Raw genomic sequence first — 22678 nt, forward strand, 5'->3', positions numbered from 1 at the left:
TTTTTTTTGGTGGGTACACTTTACTTTCTGCATTCATTTGAAACATACAGGCTTTATTCCATTGCAGCAAGCTTTGAAACTATCTGAAAATTACATTGTCACCAAATTACCATGTTGAATATAGTTTCAGGATAGGTCTTTACCTGGGGCTTAAGCCTTTCATTTGTAACTAAAGGTTTCATGGGATTTGACCTGTACACCAAAGTCCAAATACTCAAATTCCCTTTGTCCTAGCATTTGTTTTTTGTTTAAATTGCTTGTGAGGGTTTTGTTTACAGGTTGATATTTTAGATTTACAACTGTATAATCTCAGAGATCATCAAGCACATCTTTTCCCAAGGTTTATATTTCCAGCAGTGCTACCTTAATATATTAAAGCATATTATTTGCTATTGATATAATATAATATAAACTTATAAAAATAAATATACACCAATTAAATTTCTTTTAGTCATCCCACACAGATGCCATGGTCAAGGTACTAGGGGAAACATTGACCTCGTATAACATTCCACTAAACTCAGAAATGTCTTCCTCAGATCTCTTGATGTTACTCATGTAACCCAAAGCTGAAAATTTCCTACTGTTGGGGACTGAGCTGCTTATCTTCCCCAGCCAGGTAATTCCAGTGGATCGTTTTAAAGTTCTTACACTCTTAGAGACAATACTTCTATCTGCCCAACTTTCAGTCATGACCTTCGTTCTACCTGAGAAGACACTGAAAGTCCAATTTCTCTTGCATATGGATGTCCGTAGAACAAGAGAAGTTGAAGCTGTGAGCTACTGAGTAACACACAATTGTCTGTAAATGGCTTTAAACCGGTCTGTAATATCTTATTTATATAAGGTGATTTAAGAGATTTACAGATTTAAGAGCATAATGATACTTCCCACCCTATACTCCCTCCTGTCCACAATCCCACCCTCCCTCTTCCTTCATTTCTTATTTTTTATTTTAATTTTTACAATGAAATATTTTCAGTTTATAGTCACAAGCTTAATCCTCCACCAAATAAAGAATTGACCAAGTAGTAGTTAGAAAAACCACTGTTCCTCAAGCGTATAGAAAAGGGCTGTAAACAATCAAATCTAAAAACATCAGTTTCACTCATATATACTACATTATTTTGTGCTCTGTATATTAATTACCACAAGTCAGGGAAAACATTTGTCTTTTGGAGACTGGCTTATTTCACTAAACATAATGTTTCCAATTGCATCCATTTTGTTGCAAAAGACAAGATTTCATTCTTTTTTACAGCTGAGTATTATTCCATAGTGTATATATACCAAAATTTCTTTATCTAGTCATCAGTTGATGGACATCTGGGTTGATTCCGTATCTTAGATATTAAATTGAGTTGCAATAAACATGAGAGTACAAGTAACGAACATGGAATATTTTTCCATTTTTTGTTTTCTATTTAATGTTTATAATTTTCATTGTAGAGATCTTTCAAATCCTTAGTTACATTTATTCCAAGGTATTTTAAATTTTTGTAGCTATTGTGAATGCTACTGATATTTCTCAGCTGTGGAGCTATCTGTGTATACAAAGGTATTGATTTTTGTGTATTGATTTTGTATCCTGCAACTTTACCAAACTTCTGGTTCTCCTATATATAGGATCATGTCGTCTGTAAACAGGGATAATTTGACTTTCTCCTTTCCAATTTATATCCCTTTGATTTCATTTTGTTGCCTAATGACTCTGCTGAAAGCTTTCGGATACCAAATAGGAAAGGTGAGAATGAGTATCCTTGTCTGGTTCCAGATCTTAATGGAAATGGTTCTAACTTTTCCCCATTCAATATGATGCTGCCTGTGGATTTGTCATATTGTTTTGATTGTGTTGAGGAATGTTCCTTCTATATCCAATTTGCTTAAGTTTTTTTTTTTATCATGAAAGATGTTATATTTTATCAAATGCTTTCTCTGCATCTATTGAGACAAATTTTTTTAATTCTTCAATATGCTAATGTGATGTATCATATTGATTTCTTGTGTATGTTGAACCATCCCTGCATAGCAGGGATAAATCCCACTTCATCCCGGTGAATTATCTTTCTGATGTGTTGTTGGATTCAATTAGCTAGTATTTTGTTGAGAATTTTTTCATCTATGTTCATCAGGGATATTGGTTTATAGTTTTCTTTCTTTGCTGATTTTTTTTCTAATTTTGGACTTAAGGTGATGCTGGCCTCATAGAAGTTTGGGAGGATTCCCTACCTTTCAATTTATTTTGACTGGTTTGAGAATTGGAATTAGTTTTTCTTTAGAAGTTTGGTGGAATTCAGTGGTGAAGGCATCCAGTCCGGGGCTTTTCTTTGTTGGAAGAGTCTTTATTACTGATCTCAGTCTTGGTTACTAGCCTTAATTAGGACATTTAAACTCCCATATTTTTATCTTAAAGAATGAGTCGACCAAGGTTAAAATTTTCTCTTATACTTACTGGTAGAAGGTGATGGGCATATATACAGCCATGATAATGTGTATATTTGGCTATAATTTTGGGTCACCTGGGCAACAGCCATAAAAATCTTAACATGCATGTACCTTTTGACTTGTGAGAGTTTACTCCAAGGCAGTGATTACATGTGTGCACAAAGGCTAATGTGCAAGGATCACTTTGGCAGCATTCTTATGAACAAGGAGCTGAAAAAGTCAATGTGACTAAATAAGCCCTGGGATACAGGTGTATTTGAATATTCTAATGGTTACAGTCAATGGTAATCAGCAAGTGGTCACACTGTCTCCCATCTGTTTAGGGCGTTTTTAGTGGTTTTGGGTTTTTTATTTTTGTTGTTTGTTTTGTTTCTTTTCAGTGGTTCTCAAGGAGCATTCTGTCTTAAACCCCACAATTAAGTCTAGGGGGGTTCTACTTGATCGTCAGAATGACTTGGGGGGAGGGAGCACCCATTAGTAGATATCATGCTAATGACAGCTCTTCATTAAATGGTGCTGTTTCCGTCACAATTTTTGTGTGTCTGAGTTAGTCACATATGTGAGAAACCTCTTTAAAATAATGTAAGCCTAGACTTTCACTACTTTCTAGATATGAAAACATTTTTTACTTATGCAATGTATCCTGAATGTTCGAGACATGCAAGTACCATGTATATGGAAGAAAGAACATATTTTTGTTTAATGCATTACCAAAAATCATTAACCTTTTATAAAATAAGTCACAAGTAGCAAGCCTGTATATGTGCTTGAGTTACCAATGCAAACCAGCTGGCTTATAGCCACTTCATTCATGGCAAATGTTAAAAAAACACATTTGACTTCATTTTTTCTTCTCTAGTTGTGCTACAGCAACTCCATATTGAAAAGTATATTTTTATCTAGTTTCCTTCTTAAAAATGCCTTTGCAGTTAGAATGTAGATCAATTTTTTAAAAAATTTCATTTTCTTGAAAGGCAGACAGAACTACTGGTTCTCTCCCAAAAATCCTACAATAGTCAGAACTTGGCTTGACCAAAGCCAGGAGCCCAGAACTTCACCTGGGTCTGCCACATGGGTGGCATGGACCCGACTATTTGAGCCATCCCTTGCTCCCTCCCGAGATGCACAATTAGCAAAAATAAATAAATAAACAAATAAGCCTGAATTGAAGTGGAGCAGACTTGAATCAAGCACTCCTATGTGGGATGCTGATGTCCAGTGGCACCTTGTTGTTGAGCCAAATGCTCATCCAGAAGCTATCAACTTTTTGAAGTCCTGAGTGTGTGTGTGTGTGTGTGATACGAGCATGTTGAATACATCCTGGGTACCTCCTGAAACACCTTGGTGCAATGCCATCCTCTCTTCTCCTAAACTCTCAGCTACTCTCTCAACCTGTACCACCACAGCTGGCTCTGCCTCTTAGAACCAAGCAATTGCCTTTCTGGAGATGCTGCCTTCGCTTCCCTCTTCCTTGGCTGCTGCCCCGTGGCCAGACTAAGGAGATGCATATGTAGACTTTTGGGTTGGATCATCAATTGCAGATCCAGAAAAGCAGCTACACTGCAAGGAATAGGAACTGGCTTTCTAAGCAGGTGCTAAAGAAAATAACCTGAAAAATGTAAGGCTGTAGGAGATTTAAGTCCTGTGGGGCCCAACAGGAGTTAACAGTAGAGAGGAGCTGACAGGTCAAGAATCCTCTCCTGGCCTGGGTACTTGTCTGAGGCACGGTTTCCTCCATACACCTTGGGCCCTGAGACGTTCGATGTGAAGGAGAGGACACCTGCTGCTGAGTGGCTGGCCACAGCTCTTGGGCCTCATGGAGCACTGATGATTCACCCTGCATTGTGTTCCTGCCTTCTCTGTCGCTCTTGGTGCATTCCAATTGGACCACCCCATAGAAGCACCAGCACTTAATTCTTGACTCATTTTTTATTTTCTAGGAAGCAGAGTAACCTGTAATGGACAGAACTTAGGATGAGAAATATTTGGGATTTTGTTTAGATTTTGGTATATTTGCATAGACATAATGAGATATCTTAGGGATGGGACCCACATCTACACCTAAAATTATATTTGTTTCAGATACCTTATCTACCCAGCCTCAACGTAATTTTACACAATATTTTTAATAATGCCCTTGAAACAAAGTTTCACAGGCTGAAATTCTCTACTTGTGACATTGTGTCAGTACTGAAAGTTTGATTTGGAAAATTTCAGAGTTTGGATTTTTGGATTAGGGATGTTTAACCTGTATTTATTACTTTCACTTCATGATGGCAAAGTGGACATCAAAGATGCTTTATTTTTTTGTGTTTTTTATTTTTATTTTTTTGACAGGCAGAGTAGACAGTGAGAGACAGAGAGAAAGGTCTTCCTTTGCCATTGGTTCACCCTTCAATGGCCGCTGTGGTGGTGCGCTGTGGCCGGCGCACCACGCTGATCCGAATGCAGGAGCCAGGTGCCTCTCCTGGTCTCCCATGGGGTGCAGGGCCCAAGCACTTGGCCCATGCTCCACTGCACTCCCGGGCCACAGCAGAGAGCTGGCCTGGAAGAGGGGCAACCGGGACAGAATCCAGCGCCCCGACTGGGACTAGAACCCGGTGTGCCAGCGCCGCAGGTGGATTAGCCTATTGAGCCATGGCACCAGCCAAAGATGCTTCTTATAAAAAGGGTGCTTTAGATAAGAAAATAGGATTCATGTAATTGAGAAACAATAGACACATATGTAATAAGCTTGCAGGTATATAAAAATGTTTGAGAGGAAACACTTTTAAAAAAAATAGGGACCAGTGTTGTGGTGCAGTAGGTTAACACACCCTTGCAATGCTGGCATACCATAGGAGCACAGATTCCAGACTTGGCTCCGCTGTTTCTTATCCGACTTCCTGTTATTACATGTGCCAAGGGAGCAGATGATGGCCCAAGTACTTGGGCCCCTGCCACCCATGTAGGAGGCCCAGATAGAGTTCCTTGCTCCTGTTTTTGGCCTAGCCCAATCCTTGTTGTTGTGGCCATTTGGGGAGCGAACCAAATAGAATTAAAACTTAAATAAATTCTTCTAGTACATCACTGATTGTTTCCTCAGTATAACTTACTAACGTAGAATTTTTGTGTCTCAAGCTTTTTTGTAAACACTTCCAAATTGCCTTCCTGAAATTCCACTAGCAGAGTCCCTGTTTCCTTTTTTGATGACTGAAAATAATAAAGGTGAACATTTTGGAAATGTGCTGGCAAATCTTTAATTGTTTAAGCCTAGCTTTTCTGACTGATTTGTAATGGTTCTTTTATGTTAAGGATATTGGCCTTATGTCAGTTTTGTTTGCGGTATTCTAAAATTTTATTTTTATGCAAATTTACCACCCCTTCTTCTTTATAATTTTTTCCAAATAAACAAATTTGCTTAGTGCTATACCGTGCTTATGCTGAAACCAACACTTAATGCTTTCAGAAATTGTTTCTAGGAGTTCCATGAAGTTGCTGATTTGAAATGCTTTTGCCTGAGTTTTTCACTGTCATAGGATAGTGCAGTCAGTGGATGTTCAGATACCAAGAGGTCAGCAAAATTGTCTTTTAAAATATTATACCAATAGGTTTTTTTAAGTGGAAATTCACCCAACCAGATTTACAAACATTTATAATGTGGAAAGGTTAGACATGACAGTTTGAAAACATATGGCTAAGGCTGTGTCCTGGCGTGGTAGGTAAAGCCACCACCTGTGATGCCCGCATCCCATCCAGGGTCAGTTTGTGTCCTGGCTGTTTCACTTCTGACCCAACTCCCTGCTAATGTGTCTGGGAAAGTAGCATTAGACGGACTGAGTCCCTGGGCCCTTGCACTCATATGGGAGACCCCAGTGAAGTTCCCAGCTCCTGGGTCTGGCCTGGCCCAGGCTGGCTGAGGTAGCCATTTGTGGAGTGAACCAGCAGATGGAAGATCTCTGTCTCTCCCTCTATTTTTTTCCAAGTGAAATAATATTATATATATTAATATATAATATTATATATAATATTATATATAATATATAATATAATATATATTATAATATATATTATATATTATAATTATATATATTAATATATAATATTATATATATAATATATATTATATATATATATATATAGATAGCTAGGAACTGAGTAATATCATAGGAAAGTCTTATAGCCTTAATTTCCTTTTCGTTAAGGATAATAGTAACATTTGTTGAAGGCTAACTTACTTCCAGTCATTATGCTAAGTATTTTACTTAATTATAGTAGCCATATGAGAGATATCTCCCATTATATAAATAAATTGAAGTTTAGCATGAGTGAGTAAATTTGTTAACATCCAGTGTCACACAGCTTGGAAATTTGAAGAAGCATCAGAACTTGATTTGTTGAAGTATACTGTTATGCAAATATTCAATCTCTTCAAGCTCTGGTTTACACAACTTTTCATTTTATTTCTTTCAAGAATCCTGATTTTCTACCATACTTATAGAGATTAAATGAAGTGGTTCACTCTCTAAATCCCACAGCAGTCTGGGCTGGGCTATGCTGAAGCCAGGATCCAGGAATTCTATTCTGTTTTCCCACATGGGTGATAGGGACCTGAGTACATGGGCCATCATCTGCTGCCTCCCAGGCACATTAGCAGGAAGCTGGATGAGAAACAGAGGCAAGACTCTATCCTGGGCGCTTTCCGTTATGGGATGCAGGCATCCCAAGCAGCAGCTTAATTCACTATGGAATAACACCATCCTTTTGATTTATTTATTTTAGGATGTATGACTCATTTTGAGTTAATTTTCAAATAGGGTTGGAAGATGTCCAACTTTATTCTTTGGCATGTAGATATCCAGTTGTCCTAGCACTTTTTGTTGAAAAGACAATTCTCCATTGAACTTTCTCGGCACCACAAACCTCATAAAATACTAATGAAAACAGACCTCAAAACTGTCAAAGTTCAATGGGCATGGAGCAGGATAAGAAAACATTCAAAGTTGCAGGTGTGGACTATTATTATTATTGGACTAGACTTGTCAGAAGAGTGAAGAATAATGGAGTACTACTCCTAGATAGCAGGTAACAGACCCTGATGAAAAAATGTCCTTGTCCTTCCAGTCCCAGCCTGGACTTCAGCCTGGATATGGACTAGTGCCTGGTCTCTTAATGCAAGTAAGTATCAGTTGCAGCTACCCTGCTTCTGCCTCACTACACTATATATTGGGTGTATGTACGGCCATTCACTTAGTTTTTTGGGTCCCAATAAATGAGTGAATTGTGGATTTTCGAAAGCCACACCTTAAGAGTCTCCTCCCTATCAAAATCATGAAATAATGGCCACTAGCCTGTACTGAATAATTTGCATGTGGAAAGAATGAAAGTAATTGTGACAAGAAGGTAGAATGTGGCAAGTTAAATCTATCAGCAAAGTTCTGAGCTCCTCCTATCAGGAAACAGTGTCTATTTCCCTAGTCTTTCCATCTGTGCTGGCAGTGTGACTTACTTTGACCAAGGCAGTGTGGCATAAATGACATCGTATGAGTGGGAACCTAGGCCTTGAAAGATCTTGTAGCTTTTGTTTTGCTTTTGTAGAATTTCGCCCTACGGGAAGGGGAACCACGTCAGTAAACTGGTCTAGCCAACTAGATGAGAGGCCATAAGGAAGATATCTGAGGTACCCTGCCTAACAGCCAGTACCAGCTGCCAGACATGTGAATGAAGCATCTTGGACCTTCCAGCCTAGCAAAAATGCCCCAGCTAAATACAGCCACGTAAGTGAGCAAACAAGGCAAGGAACTGCCCAGCCAATCCACAAAATAATGAGAAGTTATACATTGCTGTGTTGTTTGCCAACAGGTAGTGAGCTGGCTTGTTTTGTATACACTTAGGGTTACATTCACATTCAAATATTGAGAGCCAAGTGCAAAAATATTGAAAGAATTTGATTTATTAAAGGCCTTGATTTTAAGGAACAAGAAATAGCTTTTTGGACTGAATTTACCTTTCCTGTGAGACCAAGGAAATTTTGTAGAGGCATTAGTCTCTCCTCCCCACCTGCTATGTGCAGGTTAAAATTATAAAGCAGAGTAGCTGCAATGAATGTGGTGTTATTGAAGGTCTTTCCTGGATATCGCCTTTGGGTTCTTGGGAGGAAACAGGCTTAATTCATGCAAAGAATTATAAGTGAAAGTTGCTGAAAACATAACTGGCTTTTTTTTTTTTTTTTTTTTTGAGAGGCAGAGTGGACAGAGAGAGAGAGAGAGAGAAAGGTCTTCCTTTGCTGTTGGTTCACCCTCCAATGGCCACTGCGGCCAGCGCGCTGTGGCTGGCGCACCGCGCTGATCTGAATGCAGGAGCCAGGTGCCTCTCCTGGTCTCCCATGCGGGTGCAGGGCCCAAGGACTTGGGCCATCCTCCACTGCACTCCCAGGCCACAGCAGACAGCTGGCCTGGAAGAGGGGCAACCGGGACAGAATCAGGCGCCCCGACTGGGACTAGAACCCGGTGTGCCGGTGCCACATGGCAGAGGCTTAGCCTATTGTGCCGGCCAGCTTTTTTTTTAAATAAAGTTTTCTTTCAATATTTCCTGGTGTCGGTCCAAACCAAGTCAGAATTACAGGCACAAGCCATGTGGGAGAGCTGGGCAGTCTCCGCCTCTGAGATGGGAGCCAGTGCAGTAGGTTTTGTCCATAGTTTACCTTTCCCTCACCACAGTGCCAAAGGCAATGGATAGTCTGTGCATCAGTTCCCCTTGCTGCCTCTTGTCCCCACAGGACTTCCTTACTTTTTAACATCCCCCAGTTCCTGCTGTGATACTGGCTGAGACATGCTCACTATGTGGAGTCTTAAACTTTAAGAAAAGGCCTTATTTATGTCCAAGGAGAAAAATGGATAAAGAGAATAAAAGGCCAAACTAGAAGTTCCTGCTGCTTTCCGTTATCATTCAAATGTGACTCCATACCTTCCTTGGACATGGTTTAATCACTTTAATGAGGTATTATACTTGTTTCCCCTTATGAAATCAAATTTAGTGTAATTTAGAGGACTGTAGGTGACATGTTAATTGACTTCTGGTCACAAATTCAAATAGTTCTATTATTTAAGATTTTATAAACAGGTTAAAAATATTCGCTATCATCAGAACATTACCCATAAAAAGAATCATTCTTAAAAGAGAATTTGCAAACCCACATTTAAGAACTTCAGTAATGTAGAAGGGTACTGAGGTCATTCTCATCTCTGGTCCCATTTCACTACAATAACTTAAGGAAGGGGCCTTTTAGAATTTTGTAAAAAGATTTATTTCTACATTTATTTCAAAGGCTGTGTGTGTGTGTGTGTGTGTGAGAGAGAGAGAGACAGAGAGAGAGAGAGAGAGAGAGAAAGCTCATCCATGGGGGATACATTTCAAGAATCCCAGTGGATGCCTGAAACCTTAGATAATACCAAGTCATACATATACACACACAATGATTTTTTCCTATATATACAGAAATTTAATGGTTTTTTCCATCTTCACTAATTATTATGAACTATGGCCAAACTTTTGTAGTTTAATGTGCAACAACAAAATTAGCATAAATTTTCTCCCTTCTCAGTTATACAGATAGAAGATTCCTTCTCACCAGAGATCTTAGCTCAGCATGTGATTTTTTTTTCCCTTCCCTTATCAAGTGTAGAACTTTCACCTTTCCATCACCTGTAGGAAGCACTTTATGGCTTCTCTTTGGCATATCCAAATAGCCAACATCACTATTGTGCTTTGGGGACTTTATTAAGTAAAATAATGTTTACTTGAATACAAGTGATACAATATCATGACAGTAGACTTTTTTTTTTATAAAAGATTTATTTACTTTAGAGGTAGACTTACAGAGGGAAAGACAGAGAAGTTTTCCATCTTCTGGTTCACTCCCCAAATGGCTGCAATGGACGGAGCTGAGCTGACCCGAAGCCAAGATCCAGGAGTTTCTTCTGGGTCTCCCGTGTGGATGCAGGGGGCACAAGCACTTGCACCATCTTCCACTGCTTTTGCAGGCCATAAGCAGAGAGCTGGATAGGAAGAGGTGCAGCCAGGATATGAACTGGCGCTCATATGGGATGCTGGAGCCACAGGCAGAGAGACTTTGCTTACTATGCCACAGCACCAGCCCTGCTGGTAGACTTTATAACCAAGACAGCTAGTAAGTGAGTAGGAGAGGATAGTGTATACAACGTGGATACACATTAGCTAAACAGATGATTCCTATTCTGTGTGGGATTGAGCTGGACAGCATGAGATTTCATAACAGTACTCAGATTGGCATACATCTTATTTCTGTAATTTTCCATTTATTATTTTCAGACCAAGGATAACTGAAACCATGGAAAGTGAAACTGCAGATCTGAGTGGAGTCGAACTATATTGTTAAGTGAAAAAGCAGACTATGAATTAATACCCACAAACACATACATTGTATGGTCACAATATTAATGTGTTAATATTATAGATGGGGGAACATTAGTATATTTTTTCTACTCCCTTATATTTTCTACATCTTCCAGATTTTTAAAATTTATTTGAAAGGCAGAGATCTTCCATCTGCTAGTTCACTCCCCAAGTGGCCCCATGACCAGAGTGGTCCAGGCCAAAGCCAGGAGCTACTTCCAGGTCATCCATGTGGGTGCAGGGGCCCACTTGGGCCATCTTCCCCTGCTTTGCCAGGCACATTAGCAGGAAGCTGGATCAGAAGCGGAGCAGCTGGGACTCAAACAGGCACCACAGGAGGCTGCTTAACCCACTACGCCATGGTGCTAACTCCATCTTTCTACCATGGGAAAAGATATTTTTTCTGGGAGTTAGTACTTGGTTATTTTCATTATATCTTATTTTCATAATTTCTGCCTTTTCTTATTTCATTCAAAATAAACAATGGTTATGAAAGTGGCAGCTATAGGACAGAAGACTATAAATTGGGAGTAGTCCAATAAACTGTGCAATTGGGACACATAGGAAAAGCCTTTGGCAATGTACTGCTTAAGATTCAGTCATCCAAGTAGGCTTAACAACAATGACATATAACTCAAGAAGTAAACAATATTTCTATTTATTGTAATAAATAATGTAGTAAAATACATACAAATAACTTTTAAATATGGTAAAATGTATAAAATAATTAAAAATACATTAAAACTAAGCATTATCAAAACTATGAAATTCCTTAGAAATGAAATATTCTTAAAATGAAGTATTTTTCATAATTTTCAAACTAAGGAATGAAGCAGTAAATAGCTCCACCGAATTTATAGTTGTTCTGAAGAGAATGCTGCTGTATCATTTCTTGCTTGTCTTTTCTAATACCCATTCAATCACCTAGGGGAGAAAAAGCAAATAATTCTGGTACATTCCTATTGAAAATACAAGTGATAAAAAAAGTGTGGGAACTTCAAAACAGTATGGTAGAAAGCTTAAAACACAATATATCTAAACCTTATATTTAAAAATACTATATTTGCTAAGTAACACTTTTTGCTAGACTTCCAATGTGAGTACAATCTTGTTCTCAGTGGACAAAGTGAAGATTCTACTTCATTTTCCACTTGTATTGGAAAATACATTTTCAAAGGGTCACTCAAAAGAAATTAAACTGAACTTTGAAAGCAGCTAATCAAAATGGATTAATTTTTTTCCAGCTCAATGGATTACTTTTATTTTTCTTTTTCTCTCAACATAATTTTAGAAACTCTTTTGTTAACAGAGCAACCTATTAAACACTCTTAAATACTCTGACAGAGTAAATCTATTATTAAGTATCTTAAAGAGTTTTCATAGGGTAAGAGTTGAAAAGACCAATCACTAAGAATTACTGTTTGTATAACTGCAGCAGAGCTACCCTGAAATAAAATACTAACTTAACTGAATATAGTTTCTTGGTGGTAATTTGTTTACCTGTACAGCATTATTGTTTGCTGTTTTCTTCATTTCTTCAAATAAACCCCTTGAAGTTTTAAGATCCTAAACATAACAAAATACAGCATTCTGTAATTTGCATATTTGAGAACAACTATCAGTAAGTAAACTTGAGATTATCCTAAATCATTATACAAGTATCAATGTGATTAAAGAAATACTACCCTCCAGAAATCAAGGTAACAGATCTAATGCCATCTTGAAAAATAAAAATGCTCTAACCAAAATACACATACACACATACTTTCAATTGCACTAGACCTAATCTAAGCCTAATCCTCTACCATGAGCATCCACTGGTGTTCATTACTCAAGAACTTAGTATGTAGTCTGTACTTTTAAACTTTTTTTTCTTTTTCAGAGGCAGAGGAAATTGACACCAAATGTCCATAATGGCCAGGACCAGGCCAGCTGAAGCTCAGAACCAATAATAAAACCCAAGTGTCTCACTCTGATGAGGGTGCCAGAATGAAATCACTTAGGCTATCTCCACTGCTTCTCAGGGTAACAGCAAGAAGCTACAGTCAGGAATCAAATCCAGGCACTTCAATAAATGGGCTCAGACATCTTGACTGGCATTGTTTGACCAACACATGCCTTATATTCATTTTTTTTTTAAAAATTCATTTTATTTTTACTTAAAGTCACAGTTACACAGAGAGGAGAGGGGAGGGAGGGAGGGAGGGAGGGGGAGGGAGGCAGAGAGAGAGAGAGGTCTTCGATCTGCTGATTTACTCCCCAGATGGCTGCAGCAGCAGGAGCTGTACAGATCTGAAGCCAGAAGCCTGGAGCTTCTGGGTCTCCCACGTGGGTGCAGGGGCCCAAAGACTTGGGCCATCTTCTACTGCTTTCCCAGGCCATAGCAGAGAGCTGGATTGGAAGTGCAGCAGCTGGGTCTTGAACCAGCACCCATATGGGATGCTGGCACTACAGGCGGTGGCTTAACCCACTAGGCCACAGTGCCGGCCCTCATTTCATGTCTAAGATTTTTATTTTTTTAATTTATTTGAAAGGCAGAGTTACAGGGGATGGAAGCAGAGCCCATATGAGATGCTGGCATCACAGGCAGTGCCTTAATCTGCTGTACCACAACCTTGGCCCCCAACCCTGTGATCATTTATATGTTTGTTTAGAAAAAATACATTGTTCTCTCTCCCCCTCCCTTTTGGTTATGAAAAGGAACTGAAGTCTCCAATTTTTTAAAATTTAAAGACTACATCCAATTAGGTTACAAAATTTTAAAAAATGTTAATTATATATATTTTTAAAGGCAGTTTGCTGCTTAACCTTTAAGTTATGCTCCACAGAAACAGCCACTTTCAGTTCTCTTGGTTGTTCCCCTTATTTCTACAGTCATGTTTGCACCAACCTGCTTCTTGTGCTGCTTGGTGATTTAATCATCACAGGCAGCGACTACTGATATCTGAGATGGTAATTGTGGATTCAGGTCTCACACACCCTCTCTTCACTTCCTCTCAATTATAGCTGCACCATAATTTTTGATTAGGAAATAGTGCTTGCATTATTATATTAGGAAAATACTGTTGAGTCCTGAGCTAATTATAATTAGAATATTAGGGTTATAATTTCTCTCACATCCGATGTTCTGTAAATTCTGTAGCTAAACTACCATATTTTTTCATTTGCTTAGTTCTCCATGTATATAATTCTGTTCCCCTTTGCCCCCCATATGCTAAAAACGGACTAAATAAATGTGCAAAATTCTTTTAAATATCAAGTATACTGGATCATCTCTCAGTTCAGTTCCTTCCAAAAGATTCTTTGACTCAAAGGGGTAAAAATAAGTTTTTTTAGACCTACCTTTTCAAGATTTTATTTATTATTTGAGAGGCAGAGTTACAGACAGTGAGAGAGAGAGGTATAGAGAAAGGTCTTCTGTTGGTTCACTCCCCAAATGGCCGCAATGGCTGGCCGAAGCTAGGAGCCTCTTCCTGGTCTCCCATGCAGGTGCAGGGGCCCAAGCACTTGAGCCATCTTCTACTGCTTTCCCAGGCCACAGCAGAGAGCTGGACTGGAAGAGGAGCAACTGGGACTAGAACCGGCACCCATATTGGATGCCAGCGCTGCAGGCGGAGGATTAACCTACTGCGGACCTATCATGTTTCAAAGAAACATCTTCACTGAACCCTCATACCTGACTAAATTCTAGACAGGGCATATAGAATATTGAGTAGTCACTTTCTCAGAATTTAAATGTATTTCTCTGTCTTCTAGCATACAATGCCATTCTGATCCTTGATTCTCTATATGTAAACTACATTCTCTCCAGGGAACCTTTCAAGAAATGTTCTATGGCAGTGATGTGGGATTCCACAAGGAGGTGGCTTACTGTAGGGTTTTCATTCCCGGGGCTGGACAAGCAGTGTGCCCTTCCCAGCAGGCTTGTATCCTTCAGTTCTGGGAAAATTTCTGCTTTGTTTGAAAGTTTTCTCTCCTCTGTTCCCTATTTTTGAAACTCCAAGTATCTTGATCTTCTAAATTAATCCTTCAATTTTCTTTTTAGTGTTCAATGATTTTGAAACCTGGTTGTAATTTTGGGTGAATTTTTCATTTCCACTGTTTAGCCTTTCCATTGCATTGCTTTCATATTCTATTTCATGGAGTTTTTGTGTTCTACCCATTTTGGGGGCAGGCACAGCCTCTTGTTCTAGTTTCATGGATGCAATTATCTGGTTTGTAAGAGAATTTTGGCTTTATGAAGCGTTAGTCAACTTTCTGTTCCTTCAGAGTTCCCTTTCTTCCTTTTTAATTCGGCATCACTTGTTAGAAACCTCCCTCAAAGTCTGCTAAATCTTGGCTGTTATGTCACTTTAAAAAAAAAAAAAAAGGATTTGATTTATATTACAGGGAGAATTACAGAGAGAGGGAGAGAGAGAGAGATCTTCCATTTGCTGGTTCATTCCCCGAATGGCTGTAAAAGACAGGGCGGGGTCAGGCTGAAGCCATGAGCTTCATCCAGGTCTCCCATGTGGGTGTCTGGGGCCCAAGGACTTGGGTCATCTTCCACTGCTTTGCCAGGCAAGTTAGCAGGGAGTTGGATCAGGACCAGAGCAGCCGGGATTTGAACCTGGCACCCATATGGGATGCCAGTATCAATGGTAACGGCGCATCAAAGGCAGCGGCTTAACCTGTTATGCCACAACACAGGCCCCTGTCATGTCACATTGAAAGAGATACTAAAAACCTTACTGGCAGTTCTGTTGCTGTTTACTGATGGCTATACAAGTTAGGTGGTGTGACAAGGTAGCCAACTGGCTTTTTCATGGCAGCCTCTAAATTTTCCTACAGAGACTATTTCCTGCACTAGCACAGAGGTGGGGGAAAGAACCATGAATAACATCATGGGAATGGCACATGCAGAACAAGTTCAAGGTTCCCCAGTTCCCTTCGCAGATCTTTTTTTAATCCCCCTAGTTTCCACTTAACACCTTGCCTCTATTTTTCTTGTACTGCGTTGTCTTCAAATCCTAAGCACCTTACACATACCATCAGCCAAACTGGTATGGCCCTCCATGGTATTCCTCAAGGTAAGCATCAACAACATTCCAACTTCTTTGACCCTGCTCTGCCATGCTTCCATCCACTTTTTCTTGTTCAACAACATATATTGCTGTAACTTTTTTGTTGCCACTTTTGCTTGTGTTTGCTATCCTTATATTTTAGAACAGAGGAACACAGAATGCATATGGTCCACAATTCTAACCAGAAACATACACATGACTTAAAAAAAATTCAAGTCAGAAACTGGATCTAATACCATCCACGTTTTTAGAAAACTGTCAGCTGAGCGGCTATTCTGCCCAATGTCTTACAATTAACTGATAATGGATCCGAAATTAGAAAATGAGTGTTTTTATGTTCAACCCAGCAGCATTCTGACTATATACTGTAATACATTTACTGATTACTAACTAGTAATTAACAACTTAGACTTGTTGGGGAAACACCAGTAAAAATGTACTTTTCCTATATAAGAGAACTAAAACTGTTTTGGTTTCAATTCTATCTCCATTTTTAAAAAAATCTGAACAAGGTCTATGTTATCAGTGTAAAACATTTTCATTTAAATAGTTTTTAGGTTAAACAGGAACATCGGAACAGGAACTAAGCTTTGCCATTAGTAGAGACAACACTGTACCTACCTTTAGGTAGAATTTAGAGATTTCAAAAAGACGCTGGCTGCATGCAGTGAAACATTCATGAGCCTCAGTTATACTGTGCTTCCGCAGGGTTTCAGTAACCACTTCCTTCAGTATCTAGAAGAGAATGTAACATTTGACCACTGTGTCTTGGAAAATGTACATATATTTCAGCTTTAGAATTTAATTCTGTGTATTACACATTCCGTTGTGCTAAAGATAGGTAAGATTATTAAGACAAAATGATTGAAAAGAACAGATAATCTGTAACAATGACATAGTTACACATGTCACTGGATTAATATATTAGCAGGAACAGACTGGCATATCTTAAAAGGATTCAATAATGAGTTCCATATTGAAATCTGAAGATAAAATTTACACCAACAGGCATATATTTGTGAGTTTTTTTAAAAATGGAAAGATTTATTTTTATTGGAGTAGCACAGTTACAGAGAGACACCCAGAGAGTTTCCAACAACCTGTTCACACTTCTATGGCAGGGGCTGGGCCAGGCTGAAGCCAGGAGCCAGGAACTTCGTTTCTAAATGGGTGGAAGGGGCCCAAACACTTGGCCAATCCTCTGTTGCTTTCCCATGCATATTAGCAGGGAGCTAGATTAGAAGTGGAATAGCCAGGACTTGAACCCATGCCCATATTGTTTGCTGGAGTTGCAGGTGGTGGCTTTACCCACTATGCCACAATGCCAGCCACAAATTTTCATTTTTATTATGGAAAATTGCAAACATATAAAAGTAGAGAGAATACAATAAATCTCTATCTTGATATATCAATAGCTTCACAGGTTAACTAACTTGTGGCTAATTCTGTTGCATTTATATCCCCAGTTACCTCATCCTTCTAGTACTGAATTCTTTTAAAGTAAATTCTACATGTCATTTCATTCATTAAATGTTTAGATATACATGTTAAATAAAGGAAATTCTTCCCACATAGAACTAAGAAAGATGGGAAATAAATTATTACCCGTGTATGCTTCTGTGATCTGGATTCCTTAATTTGTCTAGATGGTTTTGATTCACGCATACTTTTTTGACCTGAACTGGCCTTCACAGTGACTTTTGGAACTTCACAGTTAGAAACTGGAACCAATGGATAAGTCACTGACAAGGAACGCTCAGCCCATGGCTTTCCAGATTTCACCATATGATGATGACGACGATTACTACTGTTACTTGTCTGAGACAGAAGCGAATCTGAACTTTCACATTTCATGAGTCTATAGGAGGGAAAAGTCAAAAATGTATGTGAATAAGCAATGAAATTCATTTTCTTAAATGTTATTCATTCAAACAAATTCAAGACAAGTAAAATTTCTTGTACTGCCTTAAATAAGCAATTCACATCATATTATAAAGTTGTTCCTTTAGTTCTACAATCAGTGACAAGAACTCAGAAGCAAAGAACTAGAATTTCAGTTAATAGGAAAAGCAAAAAGTAATATTACTGAGCTCAAATCCCTAAAATTTACAATTTCTCCAATGAATCAGCTGTCACATACCAAATGGTCTTTTTTTTATTGTATGTTCATCTGTTAACTACTTACACTTTTCTATTAAGAGAACTATAAGAAACCACAGCCTATATGTTGTTACTCCTATGCAACTGCCTGTGCAGACAGTGTTAAAATAAATACAAGCAAAACCATAAAATGGACTCATTTTAATCTAATTACATGTTCTTCAGTCAAGACACCAATTTTTCTTTTTCAAGATTAAAGTCTCTGAGCTTTCATTTCTGCTAAGCCATAGGCTACAGTGTGCTGTATTTTCCTGAACACATATCTTTTTATTAGTCACAGGTCAAAAATAAAAAAATACAGTTAAAAAAAAAAAAAAAGTATCGCAAATGTTAATGGATTTGCTTTTTAGCTTTATAGGTATAAGAAGTATTATGAATTTATTAAGCCCTCATCAAAGTACCTTAGGTCTCCCATATCAGGGAAAAATATTCTAATATTTTTAAATGCACACAAAAAAATTTGAAAATTTTGCTGTCATGTTATGTCATACATTTTGGAAGGTTTAAATAATATTTTTGGGCCGGTGCCGTGGCTTAACAGGCTAATCCTCCGCCTTGCAGTGCCGGCACACCGGGTTCTAGTCCCAGTCGGGGTGCCGGATTCTGTCCTGGTTGCCCCTCTTCCAGGCCAGCTCTCTGCTGTGGTCTGGGAAGGGAGTGGAGGATGGCCCAAGTGCTTGGGCCCTGCACCCCATGGGAGACCAGGAGAAGCACCTGGCTCCAAGCTTCGGATCAGTGCGATGTGCCTACCGCGGCGGCCATTGGAGGGTGAACCAACGGCAAAAAGGAAGACCTTTGTCTCTCTCTGTCTCTCTCTCTCTCTCACTATCCACTCTGTCAAAAAAATATATATATTTTTGAAGTCTTGCTTTAGACACCAAGCACCTAAATTTGACCAAAATTCTAGATACATAAATTTAATGGAAATTAGAGTGTTTACTATAGAAACTTCTAATTTCTGATCAAGTATTTGGACACTTTATCTAGCTAGCCAAAGCATGTCTGAGAATTTTGTGTAAATGTCTCATTATGCAGAGTTTAACACCGTAACTTATATGTGACCATTGGTTTGACAATGGTGTTTCATGGAACCTGCTGCTTGGAGGCAAAGTGGCTGAGGCAGCAGGGAGGCGAAGCTATCAGGGAACTCCCATCTCCAAACACCATCTGCAACAGAGCAGTTGAGCCACTTCACTGAATGGGGAGCTCTCCGGTATTCCATGACTTAAAAACTTTACAATCCACTGTGCCAATGGACTCTCTACATTAGCATATAAAGCAAGGAACTTTTTAAGATTCATTTTGTAGTCATTTCTTTTTATAACTTATAAACAAAATCATCAACTGCTTATAGTGAAATACTTGCTGGTATGGAGGAATCTAAAATTCATCTAGAAAGTAACTTAAAAATATGAAAGACTAAAATGAAGAAAACAAGCCTAAAATGCTTTCTGTGAAGATACTGTTTTTGTGCACTTCATCTGTCACCTTTTGGGGGGCTGAAGGCAATTCAGATCCTTGGCTCTCCGCTTCAGTCGGGATGCTTCGCTTCGGAGCTCATTTTGCAAAGCTTCTCCATCAGGGACGCTTCCAGACTCTGACAAAACAGCAGGAGATGGAAGAGGGCTCAACACAGCAGGTACTGGAAAGTTTTCTCGGGTGCAGGTAGTTTGCGTCTCATAACGAATGAGACGAGATTGAAGTTCGGAAAATTCCCCATCTCTTTCTAAAGCTTTTCGGTCATCCAAGCAATACCTAAAATGAGGGAAAGATCATTAAAAGTCTCCATGACAGCAACAGGCTTTCCCCTTTCAGTCAGCAAACAGCAAGACATTTACAAGCTCTTAACCTCCCTACAATTGTCGGAGGCTGAGTGAACAGCCTACCTCTCCCACAAGATCAGCTGCTCTCCAGTTTGCTATAGGACAGGAAGAAGGTTAAAATATTTGAAGTATAATCTGATTTTTCTTTAATTGTTCCTGGGTAACAGATTAAGTTAATCCTTTGGCTTATTTTCAAAATAATACAGCTGCTAATACTTTTTAAAAGTCTACCAACCTCTGATTTCTCAGCATGGCTGACACAGCACAACGTGAAACATTGACTTCGGGTAGGAAGGGCAAGTTTATTTTTGACACAAAGATTAAAAGGGGATGGATATATTGTAAACTGCCTCACCAAGAAAGTCATTCCCCACCTTACTAATTAACAAGATGTCCTTCAAACACTTCAGCTCTCTCTGTATCTGGCTTCTAGCTAAGTCTGATTCAGAGAATGAATGAAATGTTAGTGCTTCTGGACACAAAGAAATCTCATGTTGTTAAGTACAACAAACAAGCCCATCAGAGAAATCTCCAGTGAAGGGTGTGGCCTTGCCAAGCTCTTCATTTCCTCCTCTTTCTGCAGATGCATGAGGGAAACACAAATGGCCATACAAATGTGGAAGGGCAGGACTGAAAAAATTAAAACCTTTCTCTATTGTCTTTTTATCTGTGAAATTCTAAGGAGTTTCCTAAAATCAGATTTTTGAAGTTCAACTCCTGTATTATTACCCAATATCAGATTTCCTGACAGAAGTTTTAAGAACTTTATCTTTCCCTTGTTCTAGGAGTACAAACTATGGAGCCAGATGCCCTGGATGTAAATCTTATCTCCTCTACTTATGTGAACTTGGCCAAATTACTTAACTTTATCTGTGCTACATTGCCTCATGTATAAAATGACTTATACTACTTATCAGAAAGAGCCATAGTGAGAATGTGGGTACCTATTAAATATTTAAAATAAGTGCTGGGAACATGTGAGCAAAGCAGTCATGAAATGTATGCTGCTAGCACCAACATCGTCAGATTTATTTTCTACCACAACAAATCATATGCTAATAATATGTACCACAAATCAGGATTTAGTAGCATTTTAGTATTTTCCCTCTTATGTAAAGTTTGATCATCTTACTCGTAGATAATACATGGCTGAATGAGAACCATCTGAGGAGCTTTTAAGGAATACTACATGCCCAGAGTCCCTAATTTAATTGGTTTGGGGTGAGACCTAATCATGGACATTTTAAAATACCTAAATATTTATAAAGCATAATACTATAAAAAAGCTGAATATATTAAAACAGAGTACAGCAGTGGTTGCCAGTAGGGAGAAAGGCAGAAGATGTAGGTCATGAGATACAATATTGTAGTTATGGGGCCGGCGCCATGGCGCACTAGGTTAATCCTCTGCCTGGGATGCCCGCATCCCATATGGGCGCCAGTTCTAATCCTGGTTGTTTCTCTTCCAGTCCAGCTCTCTGCTGTGGCCTGGGAAAGCAATGGAGGATGGCCCAAGTGCTTGGGCCCCTTCACCTGCATGGGAGACCAGGAAGAAGCATTTGGCTCCTCGCTTTGGATTGGCACAGCTCTGGCTGTTGTGGCCATTTGGGGAATGAACCAATGGAAGGAAGACCTTTCTCTCTCTCTCACTGTCTATAACTCTACCTGTCGAATGAATAAATAAAAAAATCTTTTAAAAAAATTGTAATTATGTAGGACGAATAAATCTAGAGTTCTAATGTACACCATAAGGACTACAGTTAATAACACTGTATTGAATGTTGGAAGTTTGCCAAGAGAGGAGAGTTTGGGTACTTCTACTAAGAAAGAGGTAACTGAAATGATATGTTAACTTACTGGACTACAGAAATCATTTCAAAATGTATGTGTGTATAAACACCATGTTGTATATCTTAAATACATACAATTTTTTACAAATTGCCTATGTCTCTCTTAGAAATAACTGGTCCCGAAAAATCTGTGATCTAACCACTTCAGTTTTAACAGCTGAGAAAGCTGAGCGCCCAAGTCAGAATACTACTAGACAATCTAGAATATAGAGTAAATTTAAGAACTAGGTATTTTCAGAAGGATTCTAGGTTGAAAAGTGCAGTGCTTGATTAGTCTGTATATAGGACATTGTTGAAAGAAAAGATGTACATCTGATTCTAAAGAGTATTTTTTCCTACCCTAGGGTTCTGCTTCTAAGACACAGATTTTTTTCTTCCATTTTTTAACATCTCTTACTGACAGCTGTTCATCTCATCCCTTCTACTGAATTATGTTCGCTGCACAGGTTGACTTTAAAATGATTATACTATGACTTACCATTAAGACAAAAAGTTATAAACTAGAAGGGAAAAAGAAACAGTAGCTTATATATAGTTGCCATTTTGTGAAGTAAATGTATATTGTGGGATGAATGACTGCAATGCCGTATTTTCTTACAAAACAATTACCAAATGTTTTATGGGTCCTAAGAAAGAAAAAAGATCTGTAAGATGAGTAAGCTATTTTTGTTTTGTAACTAAGAAACAGACGAAATGCTGTCTATCACACACCAGGGCATTGCCACCGAAGGCAGGAAAAACCACCAAATCTCCTGAAACAGATGAAAGAAATTTCAAATCAGCAGAAGCTGGTGTGACACGAGGATTGTCACAGTATGGGAGCAGAATTTAACTTTTTGTTTATGGAAAGAATGTTACAACCAATGGTTTTCTACTTCAGGATAAGGTATAAAGTGAAGAAACAACAGTGCTTGGCATATTTCAT

At 38.7% G+C, this 22678-nt stretch overlaps 1 protein-coding gene and 1 long non-coding RNA gene across 3 annotated transcripts in view; one reads left to right on the forward strand and one right to left on the reverse strand.

Moving 5' to 3' along the window:
• The first annotated feature begins 486 nt into the window (after window positions 1–486).
• On the forward strand, window positions 487–13016 carry LOC133757552 (uncharacterized). 2 transcript variants are annotated; one of them, XR_009865696.1, is made up of 4 exons: window positions 487–619; window positions 7549–7602; window positions 8023–8201; window positions 12740–13016. It is a non-coding gene; the product is annotated as an uncharacterized LOC133757552 (long non-coding RNA). The 2 variants fall into 2 exon arrangements; XR_009865695.1 differs by lacking the exon at window positions 487–619 and having other exon boundaries at window positions 6908–7602.
• The window catches only part of MTBP (MDM2 binding protein), a 92037-nt gene continuing 81039 nt past the window's right edge, over window positions 11681–22678 (reverse strand). The window contains exons 18-22 of the mRNA XM_062188049.1: window positions 19569–19835; window positions 17526–17778; window positions 16542–16655; window positions 12358–12423; window positions 11681–11781 (exon numbers count right to left, since the gene is read on the reverse strand). Coding sequence (XP_062044033.1) covers window positions 11743–11781; window positions 12358–12423; window positions 16542–16655; window positions 17526–17778; window positions 19569–19835 — 739 coding nt within the window. The 3' untranslated portion in view covers window positions 11681–11742. The remainder of the gene's footprint in view (window positions 11782–12357; window positions 12424–16541; window positions 16656–17525; window positions 17779–19568; window positions 19836–22678) is intronic.

Source organism: Lepus europaeus, chromosome 4 (genome assembly GCF_033115175.1).
Source record: "Lepus europaeus isolate LE1 chromosome 4, mLepTim1.pri, whole genome shotgun sequence".
Lineage (NCBI taxonomy): Eukaryota > Metazoa > Chordata > Mammalia > Lagomorpha > Leporidae > Lepus > Lepus europaeus.